Source organism: Ictalurus furcatus, chromosome 21, assembly GCF_023375685.1.
Source record: "Ictalurus furcatus strain D&B chromosome 21, Billie_1.0, whole genome shotgun sequence".
Taxonomy (NCBI): Eukaryota; Metazoa; Chordata; class Actinopteri; order Siluriformes; family Ictaluridae; genus Ictalurus; species Ictalurus furcatus.
In genome coordinates this window covers 6,012,939-6,027,786 of record NC_071275.1, presented here as the reverse complement: position 1 = coordinate 6,027,786, position 14,848 = coordinate 6,012,939, and the positions used below count along the sequence as shown (strand labels likewise).

Genomic DNA, 14,848 nt, shown 5'->3' with positions numbered 1-14,848 from the left:
TTATATTTTATGTTTTGCATACCGTATGTTGCCTGTTAAAAGCCAATGAAAAAATACTCACAAAATACACAATGATTAAGTCAAGCCTTTAAAGAGTTAAGTGCTAGTTCTGTTATTGCAGTCTGTCATTGGAACTTTAAATGCAGTTAAATACAAAGGCCACAGTTATAAAACCTGACAAAACTTTAAAAGCTTTGTCTGAAATATGGGACCGAATTTGCACTTTCTTCTCGGAACACTACTTACAAGGACTGTTATAATAATCTCCTGCAGTGCACATGGTGATTTGTAATTTCTTTATGCCTTTTTTGCACACTGCCTCTAAACCCAGCAAAAAAGATTTGTCACTGAGGTACGATCACTGCTCGTTTCCTCAGATCTCCCAAAGTCCAAAATGAATATGCTTTCGCCACCTTTTTACTTGAACGATTCTGGAAGGAGGGTTTTTTTTTTAGTTTGTTTGGCTTCTTTTTTAGTTTGTTTGGCTTTTTTTTGGTTAATCAGTGGTGTTATTATGCACCCAGTTCCTGTTCCTTTAATGTTAAAGGGTTAGAAGGCAGCATGACATGTCAGAGCCCATTTGCGCTAAACCCCAACGCTGAGAGCTTCAAGTCCTGCTTTAGGCTTGCTTCTTACTGGCTGTTCTCATCTGTTCAAGGATGCAAATTATTCAAAGTCACATGTTGAATGTTTAAACAGATTCATTTCACTTGAATGAGTAGCTGCGAGGCTATGCCTGGCCTGATCCAAATCACAGCTGACATCACACTACTTTGAGCACATTGAATCATTCTTTAAAGCTGGATCACTTAGATACTAAGGCAGCTAATAAGTAGAGTCCATTACCAAGAAATGGTATTTTATTAATTGCCAAAATAAATTATGCAGGGTGGAGTCCACCTAAAATGTAGTATATCATAGTTACACCTGATTCTGTCCTTGGACTTAAGTCAGTGTTTCTTGCATAACATCAGCTCGATTGAGGAGCTGTATTAAGTCCAGCACCACTGTATTATGTATTAAATTTATGTTTCTTATTCATATCATCATAATAGTCCTCGTATTAGTATTTATCTTTATTTTCAAATTGCCTCTTGCTTGTATGTTACATCATATTACATCTGAAAGAAAACAAAACGTATTTCATTCTTCAGTTTCATTCTTCACTTGCCTTTTCTGTCTTAAAGGCAAGTGCTTATGTTTAAAGATGGGTTGTCTAGACATTATTGAAAATCTGGTAACCTCAGAAGCAAAAAATATACACAGGTGAGCTCCTTAATCTAAATGGGCCTTCCAGTTAGGTACGTAGCCCGTCTATGAATAAGCAACTCTTTCCCGGCATAACTTAAGTCTCTGAGTCTGAATACTAGAAAAGCAAGGACTGTAAGTGTTTTTAAATCTGAATTGAAACTCATGTTTGACCTGGGCTATTCGTGAAAAGATCTTGATTGTTTTAATTCCGTGTAGTTTTCATGGTTTGTAGACATTTTTATATGTTCAAGGTGATGTAAGTAAAGACTTTCAGACATTTCATAAGTGTTCCTTTTTTAGGAATACTTTGTTTGCCTAAAAAGAAGTCGAATAGAACGTATATATGAACTTATGTTGACTTTGTGCTGGTTTGTTTTTTTTTTTTTTTTTTTAATATTTGAAAAGCTATATTTCAGTGTAAGGGCACATTAGTCTCGAAATCTGAAATGAATAGTGAGGATTTTTCAGTTTAATATTCAGTGTCTTCGGTTCACCTCTCACACTCATACTTTTTTGTGAAAGCATCATATGGCACTACCATTAGCAAGCATCCCGAGTCTCAACAATAAGCAGCGAATAATCTAAGCAAATGGCTTCTTGCTTAAAGATAATGGGCCTCTCCTAAGTAATGCGCTGAAGAACTGATCGATAAGCACATTGCATTTGTGTTTGGCTTGTCAGCATTTCTGTTCATTAAGGAAATACAGGCACATCAGTCTGCAGTCTCGCCAGTGGAATAAAATAAAGAACACACTGAAACTTCATAGTCTGGTACCACACTACATTGCTACTAACTTCTAAACCTATGAATAATTTATTTTATTCATATTTACTTGGTTATATTCATTTATATTTTGTGCTTATCAGATGTTTTTCACACTTGTGCGTGTTTTGGATTGTTTGTGTTCTGAACAGTCCTAGCTGGTATCAGTTAACTAACTACTCTAACTAGCAAGCTAGATTAAATTAAACAAGCAATGTCGTCACACCGTGTACTCAGAGAAACTCACTTATATAGTCTTCTTGTATGCAAATGTACAATCATGAAAATCATTCAAATTCAATGTAAAATTCAAACTACCTCATGTCTGGGTGTCTGGCAATGTCTAGCAATCTAGCTTTGTACAACCTTTAAACACCTATATTTAACAAAGTTGTTTTTTTGGGGGTTTTTTTGATAAACCTGTGTTGTGTTTGCAATTGTTTGATATCCATAAGAGCAGAGTATTTTTGTGATATTTTTTTTAACAAAAGATCAAAAGGTTAAACAATAAAGACAACTTTTTCACAGTCTTCTTTGCTCATATTTACCAAGGGTGCCAATATTAGTGGAGGTCACTGTACATGTTCTCTCACTTAGAAACATTTTTCACCAGCACTTTATCCTGCATGTTTCTTTTTCTTGCTTACATCCTAACTTGCCGTTTTATTGGTCGGGTGGTAAAAAGATAAAAGAGTTTTATGTCACTCTTCACTTTTCTGAAAAGTTGAACTTTTTTCAAATTTGCAAGCTCCACTGTGACCACAAACACAGGCAGCAGATCTTTTTTATTTAAAGCAGCTTTATTCCACCCACCTTGTGGCTGCTACCCATAGGACGACATGTAAAAAAAAAAGCGAAGTATGAAAACACCTAGACTTGTTCATGTAGCAATTCACCTGAGCCTCACCACAAGCATTTCAATGAACAAATGTCCTTGACAATCTGTTCATATCAAATAGAAGACTGATTTTAGTCCTAACTGATTGTTTTAGGTAGGGGTGTTCTTATTATTCAAATCTTATTAAAAAGGCTTGGAGGGGTTTTTTTTCATATATAATAAACTGCAAGGTTTGTTCCTTTTTATTTTTCAACTTTGCTTTTGCTTCACTTCATCTTAATGGAATCTTTTATGTAGTATCATTATCTATTACCTTGTTTAATGTTTTGAATTTCTGTCTCATTTTCAACAGCTAGATTTTAGTCTCAGTAGAGCTTCCCCTGCTTAATCTTTGCTTAATAATATATAAATACCTGAAAAAGTAAGAGGTTTTCATCCATATATTCACTTCTGCCTGATAAGCCTGGAAATCCAAGGAAATTTATAATCCACAGTCTAAATCTTTTGTATTTTTCTTTTCTCCTGCAGTCACCTCCGAAAGGTGCGACAATTCCATACCGCCCTAGCCCCTTACCCGGGGCGGTACTGCTCTCCGGAAACCAGGTGAGAATTTCAAAACTCGTCATCCTTTTCAGCCATACGACTAACACCACTCTGTGTTACCCAGTCACACCCTCACACTATATATCAAATACATTATATGTCCAAAAGTGTGTGGACTCTTGACCATCACACCTATATGTGAGTCTTCTCCAAATAGTATAGGACATCTTTGTGTGCTGTAGCATTACAATTTCCCTTCAATGGAACTAAGATGCCCAAACATGTTCCAGCATGACAATGCCCCTGTGCACAAAGCAAGCTCCAAGAAGACATGGTGTGCCAAATTGGGAGTGGAAGAACTCGAGTGTCCTGCACAGAGCCCTGACCTCGACCCCACTGAACACATTTGGGATGAACTGGAACACTGACTGTACCCCAGACCTCCTCAACCAAAATCAGTGCCTGATCTCTCTAATGCTCTCGTGGCACAAATTCCCACAGCCACACTCCAAAATCTAGTGGAAAGCCTTCCCAGAAGAGTGGGGGTTATTATAACAGCAAAGTGACAACTAAATCTGGGATGGGATGTTCAATGAGCACATACAGTATGAGTGTCATGGTCAGGTGTGCACAACTTATAGCCATATAGTGTATGTGACATTATAATAATAATATGCTATAACCACTTCAGTGTGTCAGCATTTAATAAAAGTCTCACTACAAAGAGCTGGGGGGTTTTTCTTCTTCTTCTTTTTTCATTTTATACCAGAGCACTGTTGAATTCTTAATTCAGATTGGTCAGGATGTGTTGATTCATTTTCTATATCAGCAGCTCTGAGAGTAGATCCATCTGTAAGGAAAATCACCAGTTTATATTAATCTGCTCGTTCAAATACTTTATCATTCCTTTAAGAACAGCAAATTCACAGGGACTTGTATGGCAGATGCTGTAGGTTTTTTTTTTTTTTGGTGAAATGATCATTTAGCATTTTTGGAAGGAGTCTCCAGTGTTAGCGCTTAGAGCTGTATAAAACCTTTAAATTTTCTAACACGGGAAAGTCTTCAGGATGTAGGGCAAACTGCATTTTTTGTCTTGTTACCTTCAAGAGAGATAAAATAAGCATGGCTGGTGAGGGAACAACAGTTTAAAAGATAATTACGCAAGTAATAACAGGAACTAACATTAACACATCTGACATTCTAGAACTATAAATGGATAATATATATATATATATATATATATATATATATATATACATATATGTATATATAAAAAAACATGACATTCTTTAAAGAAGTGCCAAACTGCTGTGGTGTGAGAGGAATATAACACTTCAGGATGTATACCACCCTGCTGGAGTGTTATTTTCCTATAACAACACTCCCTGTCATGTTTTATTCTTTACATATCAGTTATGAAAAACGAATCGCTATAATGAGAACGCGAATCATTATGAGAACTGATTCATATTAATATTCATTAAGAAAAAAGTGTTCTGTTCATAATCGCTACTTCTTTCAATCAAAGACATTGTCTAGACTCTAGTGTATGGAATTAAAATTGTGCTAAAAGTATTGAACGTAACTTTTCAAGACATCAGGAAAAATATATAATGAGAAGGAAGAAAAAAAATCTGAAACTGAAAACAGTGAACTGAGTGGCAAAACTTTAACATGGTTAAATAAACAAATAAACAGCATTCTTTTTTAACAGTTTTTTAAGCTTCCTTTTCGCTAATCATGGTTTATGGTTATGAATGCGCTCCCAGAGATTTTGTTTAAGCTTTCATATGATTATTCTTCCCTAATTTCTCCATCTGGTGATTAATAAAGTATTATCTTATCTTATCTTAAAGTTTTCATTTATACACCGCAAGTTTACATTCACTATTCTGGCACAAAACTCTTGTGTGGGTGGAGCTTAACAGTGATTTACTCTCATTGGCTAGTGAGATTTAGATCGACAGCTCCCTGACCTGGGAGTATGGACTTCAGTGGCGAGAAGTTTGGAGAACGTTCCGGATGCAGTTCTCTGTATAATAATACTGTTTGTACTTTGTAGTGGAAATTACTTACTTACTTAGTCAGTATAAGTTTGTAATTAATATTTAAGGTTTGAGTAGTCTCATATGATTATTCTTTCGAGATGAGCTCTCAGGAGTGGCACAGAGCGCTGTTTTAGTCATCATCATCATCATCCTCCTCCTAAGCTGTACACTCTGGCTGTCGATCCGAATCTCACTAGCCAATGAGAGTAAATTGCTGTTAATCCCACCCACATGAGAAATTTGTGCCAGAATGGTGAACATAAACTTGCGTAGCGTAAACGAAAAGTTTGAAAGCGTAAACGTAAGCATAAACTCTGGCAGCGCATTCATAAACCATGATTAGTGAAAAGGAAGCTGAGAAAGCTGTTAACAAAGAATTCAGTTTATTTGACGACCATGTTCCAGTTTTGCCACTGAGTTCACTGTTTTCAGTTTCAGTGTTTTTCCTTCTTTCTCATTGTATATTCGTTTCTTGAAAAGTTTTACGTTCAAAACTTTTGCCACAAATCTAATTTCATACTAGAGGACCATGTAATAGACAGTGTTGGTTGTGAAGAACAAGAATTAATGCTTTTTGATGAGCATACATAGCAATACAGGTGTAAAAAAAATAATAAATAAAGCAAATGATGTGTGAACAGGGTTTTCAGATATTCACTTTTATACACTGCTTTCTCAAACAGCTATAATTGATTTTTGTCAGTTTTCAATAATCTGTTCTTGAATAGTAAATATCTGGCCAAAATTTTGTTTTTGTTTTTGATAAATGAGGAAATATATATATATATATATATATATATATATATATATATATATATATATATAAACATTTCTGGTTGTGGGATGCATACTTTTTTGTATGAAACCAGCAGGATTTGGACACAATCCATGAATATAAAGATATAAATCAACTGCTATATTATTGGTGTCCTTTTGAGTTAATGTCAGTTTAAACTTGTAGTTTCTTAGATATTGGTTTGGGTTTGAGTAATGTTAACGTTGATTTCAGGTGAAAAATTTCGCTGTAATTAGGAATGTGCCGATATTGTGTTGTTACATCATGGTAATATTGTGTTTAAAGTCCCTAAACATTTTTTTCAGAATGACAGTTCTGTTCAATGTTCACTAAAACATGGGTGCTAATATGTACGTTTGCTTGTTGCTGGGATAGTACCTTTATCATTTGTACCATTAAAACATATGTATTTGTTACCTGGAAAGGTCAATATACAGTCATGTGAAAAAATAAGTACACCCCATGGAAATTGTTGGCTTTTTTGACATTTGATCATCTTTGAAACAGGGCCTAATAATAAACTTTATATACTTGAACAAAACAACAAGGAAAATGAGCTTTTTCAATAATTTATTCAACAGAAATATCAATAGATGTGATATTCTTCTGTAGAAAAAGTAAGTACACCCTCAGCCTCAAAAGTTAGTATTGCCCCCAGAAATAACTTTAGCAGAAATAACTTCTTGTAGTCATTTTGCATAATTGTCCACCAGGCTTGCTGAAATTTCTGACCACTCTTCTATGCAATATTCTTTCAGTTGCAAGGTGTTTGAGGGTTTTCCTGCATGTACTGCCCATTTCAAATCCCCCACAACATTTAAATGAGATTCAAATCCAGGCTTTGACTAGGCCATTCTATAACCCCCCATTTCTTCTTTTTGAGACATTAATTGGGGGAGTTGCTAGTGTGCTTAGGATCATTATCCTGTTGAAAGGTTCACTTTCAGTTCAACTTTAACTTTTGGACAGATGGCTTCATATTATCTTCAAGCACTCTTTGATATGATGCAGAATTCGTAGTTGAATCGATGAATGCAAGCTGTCCAGTTCCTGAATTAGCGAAGCAACCCCAAACCATAACATTTCCACCACTGTGCTTCACAGTTGGTATAAGGTGCTTCTCCAGAAAAGCTGTCTTTGGTCAGCGCTAAACATGTCTGCTGTCATTGTGGCCAAACAACTCTATATTTGATTTGTCTGTCCAGAGCACATTGTTCCAAAAGGCCTGGTCTTTACCTATATGCTCATTGGCCAACTATAGTCCTGCAAAGGCTTTTTCCTGGCACGTCTCCCATGTAGGTCAAATTTATGCAATCGCTTTCTGATTGTAGAAGCATGCTCTTTGAGACCAACAATTACAAGCAGATCCTTTGAGGAAATTTTGGGGTCATTGGAGACCTCTTTTCTGCATCAGACAGTCTGCTCTTGGGCTGAATTTGCAGGGAGTCCTGGACAAATTGGCAATTGTTTGAAATCTCCACCATTTGTAGATTATTTTCCTTACATTAGAATGATGTATATCAAATAATTTGGAGATCTTTTTAAATTCCTTGCCAGGCTCATAGGCATCCACAACTTTTTTTCAAAAGTTTCATACAGACCTCTTTAGATCTTGGCATGATGACACCACACACCTCAATAACAAAGGGAACACCAGACACTAGATATGCGAAGGGTATAAATAAGACAGGTTCTACCTGCACTCCCTAAGCAGGTTCTAATCTTGAACACCTGATTCTAATTTTATGGATTTGAAGGTGTGATAAATGTGGGGGTGTACTTACTGTTTTCTGTTTGTTTGTTGTTTTTTTGTTAATTTAAATTGTGAAAATTACTACAAAATGTCAATTTTATGTGTCATTTGATAGAGTGTATCAACTTTAGTAATAGGGACTGTTTCAAAGAGAATCAAATGTTTGCTTGTCCAAATATGTCAAAAAAGGCAACAATTTCCATGGGGTGTACTTATTTTTTCACATGACTGTAGTGTACCTTTAAAAAAAGGATTAAGGTTTTTAACTGGATCATAATTACCTTTAAAGGAACACTAAACTATACAGTAATGGTAAAGTGTACTACCCTTAATCGTGAACGCGATAATAATGGATGTGTTGAATATCTTGATAAATCATGTTAACTGAATTCCAGCACATCCCTAAGAGTAGTTTGCATTCCCTTTGTGAGTCTATTAATGTGATTACTACTACACACAAACACACTTTTCATCTCACACTCTCTCCTATAATCATTTAACACCCGGAATGATCTAGCATCTCTCTAACTTATCAGTGGAATGGCTGTAATGTTTATTCACCCTGGCACGACTGTTCGTTAGCAACACTCTTACACATGAAGCAGTGCTCACATTATGATCAATTAGACTCATGAATATTCATTGTCATTAAAACTAGTTTTTGAGTCGCTTGATGGCCCCAAAAAATGAATTAGAGAAGCAGCAAGTTTGGATGTGCACAGCGTTGATATATCACCCTATCACTGCAAGATAAATGTTTATCAATGGAATGAATGTCTAGCCTCTTTTATGCTTTAATTTGTATGGCCATCATACAAATATACCTTCTTTTTTTTTGTAAAAATATGGCTTGTAGCAATGATATACAAATGAAAGCCTTGGTTTGTGTGTCTCTGTCCCCGTCTGCCTCTTTAAGGTTTTCGAAGCTTCTGAGTTTGGGTCTCACCCTCTATTCTCAGTGGCTCAGGGAGCTCTGGATCTGCAACAAGTGAGTATCATATTAATAACGGACATCAGACAGGCAACTAGCTTGCCGCTGCATCTTTACGGTATTTTTTTTTTTTTTTTTTTAGTAGAACTGCCTCAATGCATGGAGACAGACTTTGTTCTCCTGCCATGCTACATGTCGCATGTTGCAACCAGACTTGCTCTTGAGCCAGGGAGAACGACTGCACAAAAAAACCTCCCTTTTTTTTCTTTTGTTTACATTTTCCTTTAGTTTTATGCATGGCTTTATTCCTGTTTCTGACGGACAGTTTGACCAAACATTAAAGCACAACCTCAAATGTAATCAGGACATTTTGTGTTGGTGGGGGGTCATACATTCAAATACATTCATATGTTCCCAGGGTCCTATGTTGTCCAGTTCAATGTTCTGTTAACGCGCATTAACTTTTCCAAAGGTTTTATGTAGTCAGGACTCATAAAGTTTCCTTTTAACTTTAAACACCAAAGACACATTTAAATGAATAACAAAATACAATAGTTTGAAATCCATCCTTCATCCACACTTGAAATTTATGAAAGTTATGAACTTGGAAAATTAACTAGGTTGCACATGCTGAACCCTCATTTGTGTTGCTCTAAAAATAGCTGTTAGTCTACATTCATGTGTGAACAATAGTGAAATGTATAGACAAAACTCGAGAAATACCATACTGTAGAATATAAAACACAGTAAACCATCATAAAAAGAGCAAAATGTTAAGTATGAACATGTCCCAGGTCTCACTCTGGGAAACACTCTGGGATACGCTCCCACTACAAGGCTAATACTGCTAACAAATTAATATTGCTAACAAAAAAAAACAATATGCTGTAAATGTTCAACTTTGTATTAAAAAAAGAATAAATGTTCAAGCAAACTGGAATAATATCTTCACGTAAATTACTTCTATGTAGTGTACATTTCTAAATCAATTGAATCTGATCAGCTGTGTGCTCAGGAACAGTGTGCTGTTTTCAAAATGGCCGCCACCACTGATTATAGCTTTTTTGTTAGTTTTTTAACTCGTATTTATAGACACCAGTGTGTCACACAGTGTCAGAAACCACTTAGGAAAGTATAATATACATTTTGATGTGAGTGTATGATGATTAACCATGTTATTTCCACAAAGTCTAGTGGCTATAAGTTACATATTATATATAACTTACATATTAGCTACAGTGCAAAAGCAAACTTCAGACACCAAACATGACTTCTGGTGTAAGGGCAGAGATGGTAACATAAAATTTTTGTTAAACTGTATCTGTATATTCCTTGAGAATGATGGTTTAGAGCATCTGGAAACATTTCACGATATTCTCAGTATTTTGCCCTAGAGGTATGTAGCAATTTAGCATTCATATTGGGTTTGTTTACAACTTGCTGAATCTAAAAGTTTAAAACAGATCGAGATCGTTTTTGAGGTGTTTGTGTGCTTCAGGGTCACAGAACACTTTTTTCCATGTTTTATTTATGAAATGTCATAACAAAATAACATAGCCTAACATAAAATGTTCACCTGCACACATTGGGCCTCATTCATCAATCTTTGAGTAAAGCTGTATGTAAATGTTTACCAAAAAAAAAGCCAAACTGAACAGAAAATTTATGACGGGTTTACCAAAGCCGGTTTTCTTTGTATTTGCGTGTGCATGTTGATGAATGTCAATCACCCGTCAATTACCGGTAAATAACAGCTGATTTCCGTTTGGTGACGCCCACAAAACTCTATAAAAAGGCCAAGTTCACAGATGGGAAAGTGCAGAATGGCTACTAAACAGCCAAAAAAACAGAAGCATTTCTCTGAGGCAGAAATTGAAGTGCTTTTGACTCACGTCTATGAGAATTGTTTGAAAAAATATTATTTAGCAGTGTCTCCAGCAGAGTCACAGCACCTGAAAAGGTCAAAATATGTAGAGAAATGAGAAATTACAGAGGTAACTAAATTCAGTGCCAGCCATCCAGCACAATATAATTGAGGTCCAAAAAAAAATGGTTTAACAAAACTCTGAGTAAAAATAAAGTACTACTGTTAATTGACAGAGCTTCTCTGCTAAAGGGGCAGGCCTAGCCATGACAAAGCTTTTTACTGACTAACTCTTCCAGCAATTCATCAATTCTACCACCTTGGCTTATGGCTCCCATGTGCCCAGACCCCACCCATCCGACTTTTCTACAGGGCCATTTCATCTGAATTGAACGACTAGCTTATTTGTTTTAAAATGGACTTGGGTTGACTTGCTGTCTTTTTTAAATATCAGTGTAATATTTCCTTAATGCCATTTAGGCCTAGATCTAGATCACCAAAATAATGACCAAATAGTAGCTAGCTGGCTAGGAAACTTGCTACATAACATTGTATAGCTACTTCTAGAGCAGTAACTAAATGTTTATTGTTAATGTTATTGTAAATGTTAGCTAAGCCAAGTCAATCCTCAGATAGCTTACAAGCTAATGTTGTAATTTAGTACTAAGCACTATTTATGCTATGCAGTATGTGAAGCAAAAAAGAGAGAGTGAGAGAGAGAGAGAGAGAGAGAGAGAGAGAGAGAGAAAGTAGTGATGTCATACAATAAGGTTTGTGATCAGCCAGACTTACTTATTGACCTAGGGACTTTATCATCTGATCGTTCAGCATTACAGGCCTGGCTAGTGATAAAATCCGCCATTCCACAGTCAGCAGCTTAGCACGCTGAGAACCGAGGGGCGCTGAATATCATGGCCAGGTGCCCCCTTGTCTCCTTGTTTGTGTGTGTGTGTGTGTGTGTGTGTGTGTGTGTGTGTGGTTAGCCCTAGTGCTTAGTGTGTTATTGATGTTCTTATCTGACTAGAGCTAAAACAGGGGAGGCATATGACCTGTGTAAATACACACACACACACAAATAGCAAACACAATGAAGCAGGGACGTGACACAAAACAGGAAAAAAAGCTTCTTAGTTTTTAACCGATGAGCCAAAAAACTAAGATAAACTGTTGAGGAACCTGGGACCACAAGAGTGTGTGTGGTAGAGAGAGAGAGAGAGAGAGTTGAGGGGAATTAGAGTGCATTAAGTGCTCCTATAAATGCTTTAGAGACTATTTATGAGGGCACTGCGAGAGAACAGGAAGAAAGAGAGAGAACAATAATTAAATGAAATTCTTCAAATGAGTGTCCTTTTTTCTAATCTCTAACTTGCTTTGACTTACACAGGTAAAGAGAAATCGAGTCAACATGCTTATAAAAGAATGAGTTAGCATATAGCATAGGCCTGTGCCTGGTGACGGTTAACCAAGGCCCCAGTGATGGGAAAAACCTTGCTTACCATAATTGAACTTTTATGTTGGATGATGTGATATCCTACATCATTTTTTTTTTTGTACTTAGCATAGATGAGATTGGTCTAGAAATGCCACTGTTGAGTTGTATTATACTAGTTTACTAGTTCTATTATACTAGTTGAATTCTGCATGTCTTAGTGGTAGGCAGATATCATGAGTGTTCACTGTTCACATGCCCCACACCACCCCCCATGGCTTAACCGTTTACAGCATTTTTCCACAAGGTTAACTGAATTACATGATTCTTTCACTGGCACAGGCCTTATACAGCACAACATTAAGAACCCATAAAGGAAGAAAACACAGAGGTATTGGAATTGAAGGGAAGGAGTCTCTTGTTTCGCTGGAGCACTTTTTTCCTGTGACCAATTGCTCTTATTAAACACAGCACCGAGGAACACAAACCAGGGTTTTCCTATGGCATGACCGATAATTAGTGCATCACTAGACTTTTGTATTTCCTTCCTTTTTCTCTCATGCTGTCTTCCCATCTCTCCTCTTGTTTTCCTCTTTCTTTTTCTCTTTCCTGCTCTCCCTCCCACTCTTCCTCTGCAGTATGTTTAAACTTTTAAACAGGCTTATACAAGAGAGCCTCTGGGAATAGTGCGTAGCACTCCACTAACTCCACTAACTGAGCCTCGCATTCTCTTTAATGCTGAGGCCCGGACTCGCGAGTTCTTCGGTTTGAAACTGAAATTCTTCTTTTCAGAGACACAATGCCGTCTTGAGGCGTTGCGCTCCACTGATGGCAGTGGTTGAGGTGTGAATAACAGAAGCTGTGCTTCAGCCCTAAACTCCAAGACATGTAGGTGAAATACATGAAGTGGAAGATACTTCAAAAACACCTCTATCTCTCTTTTTTTCTTCTTGCAGGCATACACTGTACAAAACCAATATGGCATTCCACATTCAGAGGTAAGGGCTGAGGATATTCTTGTTCTTGTTCCATACTTACAATGATAATTTTATTATGTACCTACATCAGTTCATTTCAATTCAGCCAGCAGGCAAAAATGTAGAGGTTTTATAGTTTTAATAGTAGATTTTCTTACAATCTACAAAATATTTCACACTAACATCAAGCGAAATGCAACCACAACGTTTTCTATTGCTCAATTTTGTACATATTTTTCATGAATTTACTGTAGGTTCAAAATTGTCAGTGAGTGCTAGTTAACTAGTTAATAACACACTGAGGTTCCTCAAGGATTCTCAGGGATATTTAGTAGGTTCTTTGATTTCCTTGAAGGCTTCCACAGAGTGACAGGCCAAAGAACTCTTAAGAGTTCCAGATTTGACTTCATTATTTAAGCGTGACGGTTACATTTCTGTGCAATTAAAGAGAAAAGTTCAATGCCATAGAAGAACATTAAAGGTCCAGTTTTAGTTCCCTAAAGAACATTTTGGTCTGTGATTCTTGCTTGGTGTTGCAAGAAAAGGAAGAGTATTTTTCATCCACATAATGGCAACCTTTGTGGTAGGAACATTGTTATTTATTTGTGGAACTAACAGACAAAGTTAAAGACCCATCACTCAAAACGTTTTTGGAGAACCATCTAAAACATAAAAGGTCCTATCATGATCCAGTGGGTTCTGTACACCTCAAATCCTACAGGGTTATTGCTGAGTACCCACTATTTATGGAACACATGGCAGCTAGACTCGAACTGTCGAGTGAAAATATATTCTTTTAGGCTCATTTTTCTTTTGAACTTATGCTACTCCAGTTCTCTAAATAGGATGTTTTCTAAAGATTTGTGCTATGACATTGTGGCCACTTATATACAAAATAATTTCTTGATTAATACATTATAATACTCTTTCAGTGGCAAAATCTTGGTAGCCCGGCTGCAAAATATTTTCTTATTTGGCCTACTAGTACTTCATTGTTATTATTTAATGATTCGTTAATTGGTTTTTTTTTTCCATGTATGTCTTTCTCAGCTGGCCAAGCTGCACCAGTTGTCCATGCAACAGGGTCTGACACCAATCGCTCAGCCAGCAGCTACAGCCGTCCTGCCTGGTAGGTTTTGTGCAGTTTTTGGTGAGCAGAGGGGGGAAAGCCTAACATTTCTAAGCAAATGATCTTAAGAATGTCTGTCTGCTTGAAAGATTGGAGAGTGCTTGGCCCCCATTCCCGTGAAGTTCATAGTAGTGTTCTAATATGGAAATCGAATTGAATGTCTCTCAGACGCTTGATCACATAAAATGTCATGGATGCCAGTATCTTCAGAAGAAGTCTCACGTTGAAACACCTGGGAACAGAAATGTGGATCAAATGAACCTCCCAGCAGTGTCTGTCTCAGCCTAGCCACTGCACCTGCACTCCAAGGGCCATATGGTACGTGTAGATTAGACCTGGGTAAAATAGGGCCAAGTCTGGCTAGGATTTCACAGTAAGCACCGGAGGCTTTTAAAGCCTATTTCCAATTTCCAGCACAGCCGAAGGATCTTCTCATTCTCCTGAGACCTGCAGACATGGGATATTACCCCCTTCTTGTCCATCAATTCTGGGACATCTCTCACCATGTCTAGGGATCCAAAATATT

The 14,848-nt window shown here is 36.8% G+C and overlaps 1 protein-coding gene across 7 annotated transcripts in view; it reads left to right on the top strand.

The window, feature by feature from the left end:
- The window catches only part of pcbp4 (poly(rC) binding protein 4), a 102,295-nt gene that overhangs the window by 74,122 nt on the left and 13,325 nt on the right, over positions 1–14,848 (top strand). For 2 of the 7 annotated variants that reach the window (XM_053652636.1, XM_053652634.1), the window contains exons 8-12: positions 3,381–3,455; positions 8,909–8,980; positions 13,009–13,059; positions 13,173–13,214; positions 14,244–14,322. In XM_053652636.1, the coding sequence (XP_053508611.1) occupies positions 3,381–3,455; positions 8,909–8,980; positions 13,009–13,059; positions 13,173–13,214; positions 14,244–14,322 (319 nt within the window). Of the gene's footprint in view, positions 1–3,380; positions 3,456–8,908; positions 8,981–13,008; positions 13,060–13,172; positions 13,215–14,243; positions 14,332–14,848 lie in introns of all 7 variants that reach the window. The other 5 variants (XM_053652638.1, XM_053652637.1, XM_053652639.1 and 2 more) reach the window with 3 other exon arrangements.